Raw genomic sequence first — 21,003 nt, forward strand, 5'->3', positions numbered from 1 at the left:
GTTACGTTGGCCATTTAATGTAGATCAAAACTGTCTTTTCAGTTTTTCATTTTAATAAGTACTTTAGAAGTTGTTATAATATCAAAAAATCCTTGCTGCGAAACGCGCCTCGCGACGTTATGCTTATACAAGCGAGTCCGCCGCGCCCGCCTGCCTTACACGCATCGGTGGTTCAGTGGTAGAATGCTCGAACGCCACGCGGGCAGCCCGGGTTCAATTCCCGGCCGATGCATTCTATTTAATTTTCGTCACAGGCAGCCACGTAGTGCTTGCTTTTCATCAGGGACAGAATACCCTCTTCAGCATTAACCACAAGCTCGAAAAAAAAAACCCGCCTGCCTTTATAGCAACGAAGATTTAGATGCGTTTGCACGTATTGGATGATTCGAGTTGAACGTATTATTTAATGTCATTTAACTATCTAAAAATAGTAATTTAAATATATTTTAATAAGTACTTGAAAAGATTAGTAGCACAGATTTAAAATTACGGTACCTACTAAAAAATCCTTGCTGCGTAAAACAATTGGAAAATCCTTATTGAAACTACGAAAATACGGGTTGCATTAGGGTTTAATTAATTTTCACATTATCTTAAGTGCTTTGCAAACATACATTATATGAATAATCCAGTAGTAAAAGCGGGCGAAGCCGCAATAGGGTCGCTAGTAAATAAATAAAGTAATGAAAAAGATTCCTCATTAAATGAGCTTTTTCATAGTATTTTAGTTAACGTGTAGGTTAATATTATGAAGTAGAACAGTTTGTTTGGTTGAACGCCTTAATCTCAGGAACTACTAGTTTACATTGATAAAGTTTATTAAATATTTCATTTATCGAGTATATCGAGTGTTATAAATTATTATTAGGTAGTTACGGTAAATGACCTGTTTGTTGCTTTAATAACAACGGAAACGGAAAGACCCAATATTCTATTACAATACAATAATATGTAAAAATAATAATAAAACATTATAACAAAAATAAGGAAAACGAAGCCGTAAAAACGCAGTAGCCAAACGTCTAAGTGTAAACGCGGCTGTTATGGGTTTGATTTCCACAGCAACTTTCTTTGCTCTGGCAAAAAGAAACGAAACGCTGTGTTGTGTTCCGCCACACAACCTACAGGGCAGGCAGAGGGAACCTAGTGTTAACACACTCCGTTAACCACTTTGTGAAATATTTATTTACATTTATATTTCCATTTCTTCGCTCTGGTGTAGAGACAAAGCGCCGCGTTGAGTTCCGCAACTCCACACTATCTCAAAAATTCAGTGGAAAATAGGGAACAGAGTGTCTCAACACTAGGTTCTCTCCACTTACCCTGCTTTATGCGGAATGCAGCGTGCAGCTAACATAAAATGTATGAATGAATGAAAACGAAGGTCTACATGTTAGATATCGAAGGACGTCGTAGTCACCGTACCGTGTAACTGAACCGATTGATGATTTCAGTTTCCTCTGGTCGACATGCGTGTATGGAAGTTATGTCGCATATTTAGAATTTCCAGTTCTACGCATTAATTATCACAAGTTCTTATGTATCAGGGGCTCTCGTGGTGCAAGGGCACTAGTGTCTGACTGTAAATGCCATTGGTTGTGGGTTCGAGCCCCACTCTGACAAATAAAATATTTATTTAAATTTATATTGTCATTTCTTCGCTCCGAGTCCCTCAACGTGCGATACCTCCAGAATTCGGCGGAACCCGCGTAACGGAGTGTCTTAACACTAGGTTCCCACTGCCTACCTTGCCGTGTGCGGGATACAGCGTGAAGTAGACTTTTGTATACTTATGTGTCAACGCTACCGCAGGCTGTTTGGCGGTTTATAAATGCCATTAGATCTGGTTAGGTTCGGAACTTTAGAATTAAAAAAATAGGTAACCTAATGTCTATCATATATGTCCACTCAATATATGGCGTATATTGTAACTACGCCGTCCCTCTGACACAGTGCCTCATTTTAAACACGACGGATATGGGTTTGATTTCCACATAAGGGAATGCTCTGGTTAAAAAAAGCAAATACCTAGTTAAAATTCGCGATCTATATTAAATTTTACCTACAAAAATATAAAGTGAAATAGCTTCACCCTTTTTTCCGCGTAGCCGATATAGGTAGAGGTAACGTTTGGTATTGGGAGGTATTGTTAAGATACAATGGTTCCCCACGCACTTCCCAATTTTCGAAACTTCGCGTGTGAGTGGCAGAACTCAAGATCGTTCTTTGTATATCAGAGCGGGAAGCAATGAAAAAGTAAATATAATCATTCCGCTGAGATAGAATCGAACCAACACCCGTCGCGATTACAGTCAAAGTTCTACCACTGCGATATGACGTACTTGCACAAGAATAAAAATCTTAAAATAGACACAATAATGTTAGTTTCATTTGTGTCTTCCGCAAAATGTATAATATGTTTAAGGAAAAATAGTAACTCAATCGCGGTGTACTTGGTAAAATATTGACTGTACTATGGGACAATTGGGATACAAAAAGCTTCACTACACAGGGAACATGGCAGAGGGAACCTGCGAACCTAGTGTTAATACACTCCGTTCCAAATGAGATACATCCGTTGACCGTTCCCCACTATTATTATATAATCTATAATATGTAATGTATAGGTATATTATATATGTATATAATAATATAATATACTTCTATTTTGTTATAAAGCTAAAGAGTTTGTTTCATTGAACGCCCTAATCTAAGGGACTATTACCTAATTAGATTAAAAAAAAGATTGTAGATCGTATTGGAAGGCTATTATATATTACGTTATTTTGATGTAAAAAGTGTACAGTGGTACTTACGGCGCTTAGAATGTGACATGTCATCATGTGTCATGTCATCATGTGTCAAGCTATCATGTGTCAAGCCATCATGTGTCATACACAGCTCTCAGTTACTTCCACTCGACCATAGGGGCGAAGTGGTTAGTGGAAAACATTGTGTCCGTGTGCTACTCATGTCGCTACTCGCAACCCGTTGTCCGACTAGCAAGCTTTCGTTATTTTTGTATATATGTATATGTAACAGCTTGACGCTGTATCCCGCTTACAGCAGAGTACACAAAGGGAACCTAGTGTTAAGAAACTCCGTTCCCAACTTTCTGCCGAATTCGAATTGTACACCAGAAGTAAATATATAACATCACAATATGCAAGATGAAGAGAGATGAAGATAAGACAGCGTGAAGCCAACAAAATCTAACAATATATTAAGCTAACTTATAACATTTATCCAAACATTTTGCAAGAAATCTTCTTTCTCACTTTCAATAAAAGTTGCATTAAATTCGGGCTATTAATTTGAAAAATATAAACAAAACTATATTTTTAGGGTTCCGTACATGACAAGGAAAAACGGAACCCTTATAGGAGATCACTTTGTTGTCCGTCCGTCCGTCCATCAAGACTATTTAACTCGAGATCACATGAAGGTTTCAAACTGAAATTAATACCAAAAGGAAACATTCCTTGAAGCTTCTAAGTCCACGCAATCAAAACGTAAGAGCATTTATTTATGCACCGATTTTGCTGCATTTTGTATGAGATTCCCTGCAGAATCAAAACCGAAAGAGGTACTTCACGTGAAAATTTGGCAAAAAGTAAGAAATTATAACACAAAACTAAAAAGGAAAAACTTCCGATAAGTTCATTTTTATAGGTATTTCATAGAAAAAAAACGTTACAAACTTATATTTGTAGTTTATTTCATACAAAAATAAGTGCATATGCCCGTAAAATTGAGTTACAATATTTGTGTAAGTTGTTTCTACCTACTTCCTGTTGACTTGCAATCATGAAATAGGTACGGAAACCTCGCTGGGCGGGACCGACTCGCACTTAACCGGTTTTTTTGTATACGTGACCATTTAACTTGTTTAATAACAAGTTTATAATAAAAGGTAGAATTATGAATCATTTATTGTGCAACTCAAATGTTATGTTTGTTAGTTCTTATAAAATATAAGAATAACATATTGAAATGACGCCGTAGCTTCAAGAATAGGGGCTCCTATTCTACTTCTGGTGGACGTTCGAGACAATGTGAGTTGAGTGGCGGAACTCAAAGACGCGTTTTGTCTTATTAGCTAAATGAGTAGAACGCTGCAAATTGTTATATAGGTTCCTTGGGGAATATCAAGGAATCCGCTCTTAGTTCTCACTGAGAGGATTTCTAGAGCGGAAAATAGCTGGATTCCCGGTTTGCTCATGCCCCCGGCTGCTCATCATTTCACTGTGGTTAAAGTTGAAATGATGAGCAGCAGAATTTAAAATGGCGCCTGATAAAAGGAATAAGAAAACAGAAAAATAATAATTAAAAGTATTTATGATAGGGTATTATAAATTGATGAACGCCGGCTGCGCGCACAAAAATACGTGCAAGCGAGAGCGCGATATACAAATGATAGAGAGGTACGATCGGTCTAATCGTTCGTCATTGTTACTTGTAATTAATCTGTATTACTTATGTACAAAAAATAATTGAATATACCAGTGCAAATAAATGTAAATTTATATTTATTTACACTGGTAAATCCAATTATTTTCTTTATATCATTGTATTATATAAAATTCTTGTATGCTAATTCAGTGATAATCATTCAATGTTGCCAGTAAAAATAACCATTACTACTTTTTCCTACCAAGCATTGAACCCACAACCTCCTCTTATATTCAGACCATTCTCATCTACAATATGGGTTCTAAATCTAATTTAAATAATACATTTATATGTAAATCTTGCATGAGTAATCAAGCGGAATTGGCTAATAAAAGTATTAACCTTATTGATAACTAGTTTTTGCCCGCGACGGTTCACGACTTCACGTGGATTGTGAAATATAAATAGAATTCCGGTAAACCCTGTCTTAGTGACAAATTTCAGCGTTCTACGCCGCGAAGTGCTGTCCGTCAGTCAATGAGTAACGGACGAGTTTTATTTACTTGTATAGATTTATTCGCATATGTACACTATAAATACTAATTATACATAGAACTTGGAATTCCAAATACTAAACTACTAAACTTTTGTATATTTTATTAGTTCCACGCTGTATCCCGCAGGGTAGGAGGAGGAGGAGGCCGAGGAGAGAGACAGGGGACGCCGTCTGACTCTTAACGTGTTGCGGGTTTGAATCCAGGAAATCGGGATAATGAATTATTTTCATATCCTCACTCTTGTAACAGGGCAAAGCGCGGTGTTGAGTTCCGCCAACGCTCGTACGTGAAGATCGGAGTGTCTTAACACTATATTCTGTCTGCCTACCTCGACTACACGTGGAAAAATAAAAAAGACAGTAAAAAACACAAGTCAAGAAAAGAAGTCGATTCTAGCTTAAAATATAATGTTTTTGGAGTTTTTGTTAAAATTGAGATGACATCATCAAGTTTAAGGTTGCGATACGATTATTTATGTTTATTAATATCTATATATTAATATATCTATAACTCAAGAAATTGTATGTTTATATTTAATTACGAAATATTTCTTTTACAGCCCTTTCGCTTTACTCGTTGTACTGCGAAAAAAAGATCAAGTGCGAGACTCGCTGACACCGAGGGTTCCGTACTAATAATCTGCTTGTCAATCAACTGCAAGTACAAATTACAAAAGATAAGAAACTTAAATTTTGTGCGCGCAAGCACTAACTTTGTATGGAATGAATAAATAACGTATTTTTTTTAAATTTAAGTTCTAAGTTGTTGCCAAATTTCGTTATTCTAAGTCAACATAAACTCTATAGATTAGGTACTCGGCGAAAGTCAAAATACCCGGCAAGAATAAAGGGAATTAATTTCAGCTTAGGTATACCTCGCGCGATCGTAAGAAGAATGGTATTAATTTCTATGTTTTGCTTGAAGGTGTAGAACCCTAAAAATATAAATCAAGCATAAACCTGATGACGCCATCCCGTGTTATAACCATTGCGAAAACATGATAGATCATTGCTCTTAGATTTTTTTTATTTGCACACAGTAAAGTAGGCAAAGGGAACCTAGTGTCAAGACACTCCGCTCATCACTTTCCGCCGTATTCTGAAGGCATTACATGTTGAACGCCGCATTTTCCTCCCTACCAGAGCTCTAATGGGAATCAAACTTAACCAGTAGGGTATACATTCCCTACACGCTTGAGTCACTGCGCCACGAGCCGACTGACCTCAATGGCCTTAGATTTATTACGTTGTTTATGCTCTTTACTAAGTTTTCTGCATGTAGCGCGGTAAGCAAAAACTTAGTGTTAAGACACTACCCGAATTCGAGACATTACTTTGTGTACGGTGAAATTACTTAATGCAACGCATACGCAAGTACTTAATGAGGCCGTAGTGGCGCAGTGGCACAGCGCAAGGACTGTAAATGTGACGGGTTTGGGTTCAATTCCCACTGGGGAGACTGCAAATACCTATTTTCATTTTGTCACCCTGATAAGGAAGCAAATTGCGGCGTTGAGTTCCGCCGATCAACACACATTGTCTCGAGAAATTGGAGGAAAGTGGAGAACGGAAATGTCTTAATAGGAATGGAGAGTCTTATTATTAGATTAACAGGTTCTCTCTGCTTACTCTCTGTGCGGGTTGCATAGAATCTAATAATATTATTTCTAATACTGTTAATGTTTTATTTAAAAGTTTAAGTTTGCGGCGGGCACCGTAACTAACCAAATTATCTCTCAAAATCTTTGGACTTTTAATTTCTTTATATATTTTTCTACAATATTTGACCCATGATATAAGCAAACAAATATGAGTTAATAAAAACATGAGTGAGATTTGCATAAAAGCGTGACGGAAAGAAATACAGCGTGAAATTATAAAACATATAATATTGTTTATTTAAATAAACTTTCGTAGGTAGGTTTTCTATTCGTACATTCGAACACGTCGCTACCACCGTACACTGACTTGGAAAACCGTTCTGATGAGAAGAGTCGTTCTTTTCAGTACATATAAATATTAAATATTTCGTTCCCCAAGTGATAATCGAACCCAAAACCGTCGCGTTGTCGCACGCTTGCACTCCTGCGCTACGACGGCTTTGAAGGACAGATATAATGACCACATATATACCAATACCTAATGTTTTCTCAAGGTTGATTAAATATGCGATGAGAAACTACTCACAATTAACCGAGTAAGGTCGCTCTACTAAATACGTCATCTCTAAGCACATAACTTACTATCTTTCACCCGCGACTTCACACGAATCCTTCAATGATACTTAAAAATAAACAAAATTCAAATTAAAAAAATAAAATAAATCAGCTTCACGCTGTATCCCGCACACAGCAGAGCAGGCAAAGGGAACCTAATATCCCTCCAAAGACACTCCGTTTTCCATTTCCGGTGAATTTTGGAGGCATTGCGTGTTGAGTGGCGTAACTCAACGCCGCGTTTTGCCTTGATGCCAGAGCGAGGAAATGAAAATATAAATTTAAATAAATATTTAATTTCCTCGAGTGGGAATCGAACCCACAACTAGTCACGTTTACAGTCCTATTTTTTGTAACTTATAGCTTAGATATATTTAATACGTACTTACATAATATAAATAATTTGTGTATGTTTCAATTCACGGGATGGTACTTATCTATTAAAGCACCATTTTTACAATGTATAAAGATACAAAAATTCAATAAGTTATATAATAAGAAGTTTATATAACCATAAAAATATTTTTAATAGATACCGAGTAAATGAATTTTACCGTTAAGGGTTGCTACCCCCTTAACCTCCTACTGTGATGGTTAAAGACAAAAAGAAATATTGTGTCGCTATTTTAGATAAAAAGTAATATAAGTAATCATGTTATAAACAATCCACTAGAAGCCAGTGCTGGACCTTTTCAGCTACAAAGGTATTCATCATTCCGAGTACCTCTCACACTATGATTAATATAATAAAATATTGGCCAAATTTGGGTCTTAAATTAAATGATATTTTCCTATAACAGGCAAAACGCCAGTAATACGTATTAAATTTTAAAAATATCAGAAGTTTTATGTAAATCCAAAGTAAAATGGATAGGTATGTGGATGGATAGTGGATCTACCCTAAAGTTAGCTTTAAACTTTTTTCTTTTCATTATTTTCTTCCTGATTGCACAATGCGCAAAAAAAAGAAATCAAAAAGCTTATCTTCAACACCCACGACACACTGTCCGTACTATACAGTAGGGTTTCTTTTACTATAAAAACACATATTTACCTATTTTTATGACGTGTTATTTATACGTGGCGTTTATACACAGTAATAAGGACGAAGTTATGCTATATTTCATCACGCTAATCATTGACGTGTTAACCGCCGTGCTTGCGGTTAGGATCTCTTAGACGATTAAAATGGGTCATCCATTTAATTTCATATGACCTCGCTGTATCCCGCTAATATTAAGGAGAACTTAGTGTAAAGAGACGTCATTCAACAGAATTTTCGAGGCATTTTTTTTTTATGGTAAAAAGACAAGGCAAACGAGCGTTCGGGTCACCTGATGGTGATCACCGCCGCCCACGACCCCGTGCAGCACCAGAGGAGCTACAGGTGCGTTGCCGGCTTTTGAGGTGGAGATAGACGCGCTTTATTGCGTATTATGTGGTAGAACCCTGCCGCGGTTTGTCTTATAATCAGACGGAGGTAATGAAAATAAGACATTCATTTCTCCGAGTGAAAATTGAACTCATAACGACGTCGACATCTTCAGATATAACATTTGTATAAAAAACAATATTAAACCTAGTATACCTAGATCTACGGCCCCATGATTTCCTGATAACGTATTTCTATATTTACTTTAAAAAAGTTATGGCCGTTTATATAGTAAAAAAACGCGTATTTCGACACTATAAAGGGAATTAAAATTAATAGGGTACTTCCGGTTAACATAGAGTTTGGTAGCTAGCATCTACACTCTACAGACTAACATAAACTAGTAGTTTAGGAAAAAGTTTGAAAACTATTCATTTGTGGTTGAATCCTAAAAAATAATAGTCTTTTAAGTTTAAGTTTAAGTCAGGTATCAGATGAAAGGGCTCTGACTAAGCTAAGCCTGAATTTCAGAAAAAACTTAAAACCTCCAATTTTTGTACGGAACCATCGGTGAGCGAGCCCGGTACTCGCACTTGGTCTGTTTTTAGTCTTAAAACAATATTGTATTCTACCTACTTAAGATATAATTTATTTAGTATTTTTTTCTGAACGCTCAGAAGTACCATTTCTTGGTCCTGGTCATCCGCAATGGCTCAGTATGCTTTGCAATTATAAACGCGACTTGACAACGCGGTTGTGAGTTTGATTCCCACTCGGGGAATTTTGGTAGGTCCATTATCCTACGTCCTACTACGAAGGCAATACCATGCCTTCAGTTCGGACAAGAAACTGTTTGTAGGGCGAAGTATTTGGACAGTAGAGTCTCTTCGTTCTCGTAATCTTCTATTGCTATCAGAACGCAGGTTTTTCACAAAACTAATTAAGGAATCACTCTTATACTATAGGAATATAATAAATGTTGCCCAGATTAAACTTTGAACTAGTGGCTAAGTCATAAATACCTAAACAAAACTATGGCATCACATATATATAACTATTTAATATAAATTCTAAAGTGACGTCAAAATCACCTGTGGTATTTAATATGTACATATATGTATATATTAAAAAGACCGGTGTCACGGTGATATTGACAATAAACGGTCGCCCTCTCTCTCTAAGTGCGGCGTTGAGTGCCGCCGCTCAATATGAAAATGCAATATGTCTCGAAAAATGCGCATTCCGCGTTAATTGGCGGAACTTAATGCCGGGTTAAACAAATCGTAAATTATTCACCCGAGTGGGGATGATGGGGGGAGGTGTTGTGTAGAATAACAATTCTAAAAAGAAGATTAATAAAAGTTAAAAAGTTAAAGTTATGTTTCACACATTATTCCTCATAGAATGCCTACCCATTGCGGCGTTAAGTTCCGTCACTCAACACGTAACACTTCCAGAATTCGGCGGAGAGTGGGGAACAGACTGAAATGTCTTAACGGCAACGGAGTGTATTAACTAGGTTCCCGGGTTCCTTCTGCCTACCCTACTATGTGCAGGATAAAGCGTGAAGCTGAAAAATAAAAAAATTACACAGTAGAACCTAATCTAAGACTCATCATCCCCTACTAAAGATCCAAATTCAAAACAATTAACGGAACTCGGAACTTAACGCCGCACATCGTTTCACCGGAGCGGAGAAAAGTCACACACCACAACCGTCGTGGTTACGCCGTCCAAATACAAGTCGTGATGTCATAACAACAACGTTATATTTATTTATTAGTGTGAGATGTTATTTTTGCAAAATAATTAAAACAAAGGTTAGTAATTAATGATATTATTTTATCTTCACGCTTAATCCCGCGAATAGCAACGTAAGCAGAGAACACCTGGGAGTCTACACTTCCCTCCCCACCCTCCTCAGAATAATTGATGATTTAATTTTATATCTCTATCTCAATATATATATAATTGAAAGGTCACTCACTCATCACGAAATCTGTCAGAAACTGCATGTGCTAGGAATCTCAAATTTTGCATAGGAGTTATTTATAGGACGTAGGTGCTCGCTAAGACGGGAATTTGCAATATTATATATTTGCAATTATTTGTTGTTTTTGGGGTTGAAAGTTTGTATGAAACTTCGTTACTACAAATGCTAGGAGTCCCAAATTTTGCATGGACGTCACTTATAGGACGTAGGTACTCATGGAGACAGAAATTAATAGTAACGTAGTTCACGCAGGCGAAGCCGCGGGCGGGCCGCTAGTAATAGATAAATCTATAGAGTGTCTTGAAACTAAGTTTAAGTAAACAAAGGTTGCCAGGTTCACTCTGCCTTCCATGCTAAGTCCGGGATACAGCATGAAGGTAGGTATTAGGAACATTTCTTCCTGTGGAAATCGAACCCACTACCACAACTACCTCACGCTATAATATAGAGCCTGGGAAAAAATAGACATAAATTACAAAAGATAAATATTGTGACATACCAAAGAAAACGATGAGAACCTCCAAAACAACTGTTGTCAGCAGCAACGACATCTTCAACACTACATCACACTCGACCACATCAACACAATTAATTAACTATTCTATTTCTGAATCAACTAATTAATAACTTTTTCTATTTTTATTTCATTTGTTTTTGTATTTTCTGTCATTAATTAAAAAAAAAATACTTGCAAGTGTGAACATTTAACAAGAACTGAGGTTTAAATATTCCGATCGTTTTTCTTCAAGCATATCCTCGTATGTAGGTACTATGTATTTGAGTGTGTGTGTGTGGAGTGGTGGGGAGTGGAGGGGAGTATGGGGTTTTTGATCGGTACATGAAAAGGAAGGGAAATATCAACAGCTTGTTATTTAAGTAAAGGATGTAAGTATAAATGCATCTCATTCGCACAATTATAGTCATCAGAACAAATGTGTCGATGTGTCATTTTAGTATAATTTAAAACGCGCGGAGCGCGTGGCCAAGTTTTTATACGAACAGAACTGGCGAGCAGCACCGTGTGTTATTTTACACGAACCATTTGAAGCCACTTTTTACCTATTCGTAACTCAAAAACTATTCCACCTAAACCTATCATATTTGGCTCAAATATTTAGACCCCCTACCTGTATACGTGCATTAAATTTCATAAACACAGCTCAAACAGTTATTTAGATAATGACGTCCAAAAATCGTAAATTTTTAGGGGGGTGACTGACCTATAGACCTTAATGTTAACCAAGTTCCAGATGACCTGGAATGGTGAAATTTAGCATCCGGTTAAGTAATTGGGTGTATGTAAAGGAAAAAATCCGAAACTAGTATTTTTCTAACATTTTCTTATAATTTTTCAATAAATAGATTCAATTAGGAACATTTACTTATAGTGTAGCGCCTGCCAACAAAATAAGAGCAATGCATTATTTATATATATTTGCTTTTATTTATGTCACACGTTAGTAAATATTTTATTTGTTTTGTAGACTAACTTCACTATTACTTATGTAAGCCATCTAAAACAACACGATGCTTTCAAGTATATTCTAATATAAGATATGTCTCCATTTGTAGCTGAAAATGACTCTAATTTATGTCCTGAGAAAGCCTGTCGTCATGTGGACTTCAAGGGCTTCACGTAAACATATAAAAATTCGCTAGCTTATTTAGGGGTGAATTCTAATAAACCATAAAACATGTGTTCAATGAAATAGTTTTAAGAGTCGAAATTTCAAATTTTATAAAAATCGGTGGCGATTTGAAGATTTTTCCATACAAACTTTCAACCCCTTATTTGCACCTTTAGGGGTTGAATTCTAGAAAACCATGAAACATGTGTTCAATTAAATATTTTTAAGAGTCTGAATTTCAAATTTTATAAAAATTGGTGCCGATTAAAAAAAATCGATACAAACTTTCAACCCCTTATTTGCACCCTTAGCGGGAGAATTCTAGAAAACTATGAAATACGTATTCAATTAAATACTTTTAAAAATCTAAATTTCAAATTTTATAAAAATCGGTGCCGATTTAAAAAAAAATCCATACAAACTTTCAACCCCTATTTCACCCCTTTAGAGTTAAAATTTTTCAAAATCCTTTCTTAGTTGATGTCCAGATTACGAAAGTAAACGTCTGTCCAAACTTTACGTTTCTACGCACAGCGGTTACGGCTGCGCGCGCGTCTTACCTCAGTCAGTGAGGACAAGTCCTTTTATGTATATAAATAATAAATGGATTAACATCCTTAATTATTATTTATTATAATTTAAACATATGTTTTAGTACTTATTATACTAAGAGTATTTGCATAGTCGATTAACGTATTTGATATTAAATTATTATTACAATATTTAAGTACTAAGTCCTATATAAGATCCTATAAGGGTTCTGTTTTATTGCTTTCGAGGTACAGAACCCTAAAACAGAAAAAAAATACACTAAAATATAAATATAAAAAAAATAATTATATTGATAGAAATATATATAAAATTTAATAATAATATACTATCTGTAAGGTCAGTCGTGGCACCGGGGCACAAAGTGTGTCTGTAAAACAGACTGGTTGTGAGTTCGATTCCCACTCGAGGAATTGAAATATTTATTTAAAATTATATTTCCACCAAGGCAAAGCGCGGCGTAGAGTTCCGCCACTCAACACGCAATGCCTCCAGAATTCGATGAAAAGTGGAGTTACTGAGTGTCTTAACACTAGATTCTCTCTGTCTACTCTGCTGTGTGCGGGATACAGCGTGAAGCTGGTTTTATTTTTAATTTGATATATTGTCAGCCTACCAGCTATCTTAACAGAAGTAATTATAAAGTAATTATTAACAGTAAAAATTTAAGCAATTGTTAATAAAAAAAATAAGAGAAAAAAAGAGAAAATTAAAAATTACTTAAACAAAATAATAAAAAATAAATAAATCTGATTTACGATGTATCCCACACATAGCGGGGTAGACAGAGGGAACCTAGTGTTAAGACACTCAGTTCCCCTCTTTCCTTCGAACTCTGGAGGCATTGCGTGTTGAGTTATTCCAACAAAATAATAAAATTAGAAAAAAATAATAATAATTATATCAGATTTCTAAACGCAGCATACATTAATTACTTTCTAATCTGACAACTGTCATTTAATCAACAAAATAAAAACTATAGTCGAGATTCATAGATAAATATAATCTATTTTCATATATAATTAAATATCGTCTTAAGAGTAATAAAACATAATATTATTGATCATAATAAAAAAGTAAATATCTAATTATATTAGATATATTTTATTGTACGAAGGCGCTCATATTTTAATGGTTTTTTTGGCCTGGGTTTCATGATTTTACTGGTTTTAGGAACACTTGTGAAAACGGCAGAGAACGAAGTCGACCTTGGGATCATATCAATTCAGATTGGTACCGTCAGCACTTTATCCTAGATAGATAACTATATTGCACTTTACACTAAAGATAACCATACGTCGATTCAACGTGCGAATGTTTAAGTGAGCATATTTTGGATTATGTATATTGTTTATTTGTTTACACAATATTGTTTATTTGGTTACATCGATATAAATGAATGTATTCAAAATCTATTCTACTCAGATTCTATTGTAAATTCATAAGAAAACTAGCCAAGTCAGATATTACACATAGATAAAGTCTCCAAGTTGTATGAAGAATGGGCATTTTCAGTTGTTATAAAATATTTTATATTGTTAAAAATAAATTTCAGGACTGACCATTGAACTTGGCATACATTTACATCTCACTTCTTTTATCGCTGAAAGCATACGTTTTATTACAAAACTTGGCTTTCATTTTACATTTATGTTTTTGATGGGATATTATAGTACAAAGTCCGAATTTAAACTAAACTAAACTAAGTACACCTATCCCCCGATTTCCACGGTAGATACGCTCCTGAGAAAAACGTGTAAATTAAAAAATTTAAAATTTTCAAGTCAAAACCGTGAAAATCGAAAAACTAGCAGAAAATGCATAATTAACAGTTGTGAATTTTTTCATTAATTTTTTTAGGTGTACACAGAAAAAAAATAATGCATTGGCAGGTTAAAATATGTAATATATTACGGAAATACTGCTTTTTTATTTAATTACTCAATGATGAAGAGAAATAATGATGTGTTCAATCACAGTAGCATTTAGTAGAGTGCGATAAAAACAAACAAAAAAAAACTTATTTGGAAAACCGTGTAAAAGCGAAAACGTGAAAAAAAGTATCGTGAAAGACTTTGAAAAGAGCAACTGTTGAGTTTCTTGCCGGCTCTTCTCAGCAGAACTGCCTTCCGCACCGGTGGTACCTTTTTGTTCATATGTTCATTCGACGATTCAAAAGTGCTTATAATAAGTTTATTTGAATAAAGAATATTTTGAATTTCAATAAATAGCTAGTAATAATTATATTTTTTAACAAAAAAAATAAAATTTCAACCAGATCCCATAATCAGAGCTTAAGCAAAAGTTCATCAAACTGTATCCTTTTCAATAAAAAAAGAATCATCAAAATCGGTTCACCCAGTCAAAAGTTCTGAGGTAACAAACATAAAAAAATACAGTCAAACTGATAACGTCCTTTTCTTGCAGAAGTCGGTTAAAACGCTGAAATTATGCATTTATTTAATTAATGAAACCTATAAAAGTTTTATCGTTAAGAATAGGATTCTATTCAATATCGGGATACTTTTATTAAGTTATTATTGATTTTACCTATTAGAATAATATTTTTCAGTGCGATTACAAATTTGTTATCCACTCACGACTCACACAAGTAAAAAACATGAATGAAATCGCGATATCTCAACACGCACACGCTTACAAGTGTGACATCATACACATACACACTCTGCTCCCCACTTTCCACTGAATTTTTCAATACTTAACGTAACTTTTGAATTATTAATTCATTCCCTCGAGTGGGCATCGAACCCACAACCGTCGCGTTGCGCCACGGGAGTGTCTTTTAAAGGTATTCAAAAAAAAATGGGACCATTCGGGAAGCTTCACCTTTCAAATAAAAAAAAAATATCAAAATCGGTTCACCCAGTCAAAAGTTTAAAAAAAAAATAAAAAAAAAATACAGTCGAATTGATAACCTCCTTTTCCTACAGAAGTCGGTTAAAAACTAGATCAGACCACGTGTTGTTATTATGAAACAGCGCGCGGCGTGCGACGTGCGCCTGCAACCACTTCAGAGTTCAGGCTATAATTAGATATAATATATGAATATCAATGTCACGCTATAGTTGTGGATTTAATTGTAATTTTAAGTAAATACTAAAAAATTATAATGAAAATAAAACCCGACTAAATAATAAAAATATTGAGGCCATCGTGGTGCAGGGACACAAAGGTTTGACTGTAACGCGACGGTCGTGGCTTCGAAACCCAGTCGGGGGAATAAATTATAATTTATTAATATTTTCATTTCTTCGCTCTGGCACCAAAGCAAAAGCCCGGCGTTGAGATTCGCCACTTAAAAAATTAGGGGAAAGTGAGGTACGGAGTGTCTCAATACTAGGTTCCCCCATTTTTTTATTGTGAACAGAATGTTTATACGTCGTCGGGGGATTTTTAATATATCGCTCATTTAGTGCAATAATTACGTAATTGCATACTTAAAACAAACAAGTTATATTAACAAATATTATAGACGACGAGTCTATACTATAGCTTGTTTGTTTTAAACAAATAAAAAATTCCCACGACCTGTGGACGGGACCGTAAGAAAAATCTTTAATTAAAATTCTATCTGCCTAACCACCTACAGCTAATGTCAAGCGGAATGGCTGTCTCTTGCAATATTTCAATGAGTGCAGATACGTCATTTTGCACCAAACGCGCCATATGGCTAAGTCCAATAACAAGTGTTGAAGCCGCACGCCGCACGTCGCACGCCGCGTGTCGGCCGCCGGTCGGTGATTTACGAGTATATACCGGCTACCACGCTAATGCCTAATGGACTATAATCTATATATATAAAATCGAAAGGTCACTCACTCATCACGAAATCTCAGAAACTACATGTGCTAGGAATGTCAAATTTTGCATACGAGTTACTTATAGGACGTAGGTGCTCGCTAAGACGGAAATTTGCAATATTCGACTTCTAAGGGGTTGTTTTTGGGGTGGAAAGTTTGTATGAAACTTCGTTACTACAAATGCATAACGTCACTAGGACGTAGTCATGGAGACAGAAATTAATAATAACATAATTCATGCGAGTGAAACCGCGAGCGGGCCGCTAGTAGGTAGATAAAAGCCAGACGAGCGAGCCAGACTTAAAGAGGTTTAAACTTTAAAGTTAAACTTAGAGAGTATTTTTGATCAACTATTTAATTTGAATTGATAAAAAGTACTTTTTAATTTAATTTTAATTTTAATCTATATATATAAAAGGACTTGTCCTCACTGACTGAGGTAAGACGCACGCACAGCCGTAACTGCTGATGGTAGAAACGTGAAATTTGGACAGATGTTTACTTTCGTAATCTAGACATCCATTAAGAAGGGATTTTGAAAAATTTTTACCCTAAAGGGGTAAAATAGGGGTTCAAAGTTTGTATGGAAAAAAAATTAAATCGGCACCGATTTTTATAAAACTTGAAATTTAGATTTTTAAAAGTATTTAATTGAACACGTGTATGAAACACGTGTTCAATTAAATACTAGAATTCTCCCCATAAGGGTGCAAATAAGGGGTTGAAAGTTTTTATAGAATTTTTTTTAAACCGGCACCAATTTTTATAAAGATTGAAATTCAGACTCTTAAAAGTATTTAATTGAACACATGTTTCATGGTTTTCTAGAATATTTCCCCTAAGGGTGTAAATAAGGGGTTGAAAGTTTGTATGGAAAAATCTTTAAAACGCCACCGATTTTTATAAAATTTGAAATATAGACTCTTAAAAATATTTCATTGAACACATGTTTCGTGGTTTATTAGAATTCACCCCTAATTACGCAAGCGAAGCTGCGCGCGTCCGCTAGTTATATATAAAGAGACTCGAGTTCCTACAGTCAATCTTACTAAGAGTTTTGTAGCACATAGTATAATTTCATAATATGTATTATTAAACAGCATTAATTAAAATAAGAATAAACTATTTTCTAACCGCAAAGTACGTCACAAACTTAAATATTATCCCCACCACCTGGATACGTGGCACTCAACTACTGTGCGGTTTCGTAGGAACTTCCTTCCACGCGCCACGGCAGGTTACCAGGTCGATATGACGTGGTACCTTCAAAAAGCGCGTCTATCTCCACCTTTGCGGCCGGCAACACCTGTAGCTCCTCTGGTGTTACACGGGGTCGTGGGTGGTAATGATATCTTACCATCAAGTGACCTGAAAGCTCGTTTGCATTGTCTTTTTCCATAAATATTTTTTTTATTTAGATGGACGCATACTGTGATTTAGTGTGTTATGAATTTGAACCTAGGACGTATTTTTCAAGCATGGACGTGTCATACAAAAATCAAATTCGAAGAAATGAATCTAACAGTAATAGACCAGCTAAACTATAAGAATTAAAGATATGGTGCTTTAAAAATAAAAACGGTATCTTAACAAATATTAAGAGCGCAAATCGAACCCACAACCATCTCATTTACCCCTGCTCTTGGGCTTAGGAAAGGGGGGGACCGCTTGTTCCGCGCCCACCCCAAAATTTTATTAACAAAAAATAAAGAAAAAAATATATCTCTAGACGCCAATAGGACTAGAGCCCATCAGTATAATTTAATTTGAATTGTCTAAGTAAGCGATTTTCTAATTAACGAATTGCTTATAAAAATGTATATTGTAATTTAATTTGAGTTCAAAGAAATTTGAATAAAGCTTTTTTTGGAAGCGATGTTATTAGTGGATACTAAAAGCTTAGACTGTTTCTAAAAAGAATTTTCATTTAGGGCGTGTTCGACGCTATTGTGGGTCTGGTTCCCACTCGGGATTGGATATTTTCAATTTCCTAGCTCTGCTAATAAGACCAAGCACGACGTTCAGCTCCGCAACTCATAACGCAATGTCTCGAAAATTAACCGGCGCGTAAGGAACGGGACGTCTTAGTTTTAACAAAGAAAAATTCCCTCTGCCTATCTTGCTGTAGTATAGGAAACCTTCTTAAAATAGGTAACCGACACGTCGTGACGTGTTATCTTACGACACGCGGCGTGCGGCGTGCGACGGGCGACGTCTGACGTCGGACGATTAAAGAATTATTATTGGACTTAACCATTTGAGGAAACAAAAGAAAATATATTTGAAATAATTTTTAAAACTTTCTTAATTTTTTAATCATACAAATATTATAGCCGACAACATATAAAAATATGAACCAGAAAAAAAACCATGTTACATAAAAAATGTTAGGTATATCAGAGTACACGAGGTTATGGTCATAAGCATCATTAAGACCGCCGAGCCGTAGCGGCACAGAGTCTGACTTTAATCGCGACGGTTATAAGTTCAATTCCACTTCCATTGTCCCGTTAAAACACAAAGCGGGTCATTGAGTTCCGCCACTCAACACACGATCTCGAAAATTAGGTGAGAAATGGAGTGTTTTAACACTATAGGTTTCTTGTTCTCTTTGTTTACTCTCCCTTAAAATAAGAAAATGAAATTATAAAACCCGATTTACAGTTTTAAGTGAGTTTTATAACAAAACTAGTACATCATCATGAGTAAATCAAAACTAATGCTTTTCATTCATGGTGATGATGCATTTTGTGAAAAAATACAGTCGAATTGATAACCTCCTTTTTTTACAGAAGTCGGTTAAAAATTGTTTTAATTTTTTTTATAAGGTTTCTAACTAGAACTTATATCTTTTAAGTACACGCTGTATCGCTATACAGCGTGATAGGCAGAGGCCTACACTACCCTGAAGAAATAAAAATAATTTATCCCTAAGTTGGAATCGAATCCGCAACCTTCGCGTGTACAATTATACAATGCACATTACGTACATGTTTATATACATTAATTGATATACGTAATTCCTTATCACCCTGTCATAGTAAAAAGCCCACGCACCTTATCAAACAGCACGCGTTAAGCGGCGTGTGATATCTCGCCACTTACAAATATTCTAATACAAAATACTTGAGACTGAGACGTTGCGGGTTGAGTGGCGGAACTCAACACCGCTCTTTGTCTCTTCAACAGAGCGAGTAAATGAAAACGTCTACTAAGGAAGAGTATCCCGCAAGCAGCAGGGTAGGCAGAGGGAACCTAGTCTACTAAGACACTCCATTCCCCACCTATGCCTGTCTATGTTTCGAGACATTGACTGTTGAATGGCGGAGCTCAACGCCGCGCCTTGTCTTGTAACTAGAGCGAGGAAATTAAAATAAATTCCCTAAATTCCAACGTGAACAGTGAACTTTTACGCAACTTGTATACAAAAATAGTACGCGTGTGTGACGTCATATCAAATTACAACGCTCTTCAAGGTGTAGGTACTTATTGGGTTTATTACAAATAAATTATATAAATTTTGTTAGGTAGAGAAATCTGTTTTCCGCCTTATAAGACTACGTATGTAATTAACTCCACCGTTTAGGAATCGAACCTACAACCATCACGTTCATTCAAATAATGTTCCACTGTGTCAATATGACCTTTACAATATTCTAAGAAATTAACAATAATTATCACCACAAAATTTATTGATATAATAACTGTTAACTAAGTTTCATTCGTTCTTATAAATAAAACTTTTAAAATTAAAATTACTTTGAATTCGCTTCGATTTCAAATATTCCATTTTAGATTTTAATATTCTTAGAAAAAAGTATTAAAGCCGTTCATATCGATTAAGGTTCATAGTTAATTTGTAAAGTAGATACAATACGATCGACGAGTTGTGGCCGACCTGAAGATTGGCTATCCATACTTTATCGCATTGTTTAGGTACTCGGCATGAAAATAATCAAAAATACTTCATAGTAAGTACATTAGTACACGCCGTGACAACTGATAACACGCGCTTATTACAATTGATAAGGTGATATAAGAGATATTTCTTTACGTTTGAGGCCAGTCGTTACGCAGAAGCACAGAATGTGACTCTAAACCGACTGGTTGTGGGTTCGATTCCCTCTCGAAGAAATGAAATATTTAAATAAAATTTATATTTCCATTTCTTCGCTCTGGTGTCGAGGCAAAGCGCGATGTTAAATTCCGCCACTCAACACGCAATGAATATTTAATTGTTACTTTCAATTAAAATTTGCCCAACTCTGGTGGTGAGTAATGGCAGTGATCATGGACATACGAAAAGGGGGACCATAATAACCTAGCCCCCACCCCTTTCTCACGTAAAAAGGTCTATTTAAGGGAAAGTCAGGAAGGATTGAGAATGTCCTTACTAAATTGCATAATAATTCTTATTTTAAGTTAAGAACTCTAACTCAAAAAGATCTTCGTGTCTAAACCTAAGCTCTAACTAAA

At 35.4% G+C, this 21,003-nt stretch overlaps 1 protein-coding gene and 1 long non-coding RNA gene across 2 annotated transcripts in view; one reads left to right on the top strand and one right to left on the bottom strand.

Moving 5' to 3' along the window:
- The window catches only part of LOC146530388 (modular serine protease-like), a 36,805-nt gene extending 25,534 nt beyond the window's left edge, over nucleotides 1–11,271 (bottom strand). Inside the window, exon 1 of the mRNA XM_085200123.1 lies at nucleotides 11,029–11,271. Within this exon, the coding sequence (XP_085056249.1) occupies nucleotides 11,029–11,080 (52 nt within the window). The 5' untranslated portion in view covers nucleotides 11,081–11,271. The remainder of the gene's footprint in view (nucleotides 1–11,028) is intronic.
- LOC146530389 (uncharacterized) overlaps nucleotides 1–18,711 on the top strand; it is a 31,939-nt gene extending 13,228 nt beyond the window's left edge. The window contains exon 4 of the long non-coding RNA XR_014878892.1: nucleotides 13,880–18,711. This is a non-coding gene — a long non-coding RNA (uncharacterized LOC146530389). The remainder of the gene's footprint in view (nucleotides 1–13,879) is intronic.
- The last annotated feature ends 2,292 nt before the right edge of the window (nucleotides 18,712–21,003 follow it).

The sequence above is a fragment of the Heliconius melpomene genome, chromosome 17 (assembly GCF_056956725.1).
Source record: "Heliconius melpomene rosina isolate 202511_hmr_F chromosome 17, ASM5695672v1, whole genome shotgun sequence".
NCBI classification, from domain to species: domain Eukaryota; kingdom Metazoa; phylum Arthropoda; class Insecta; order Lepidoptera; family Nymphalidae; genus Heliconius; species Heliconius melpomene.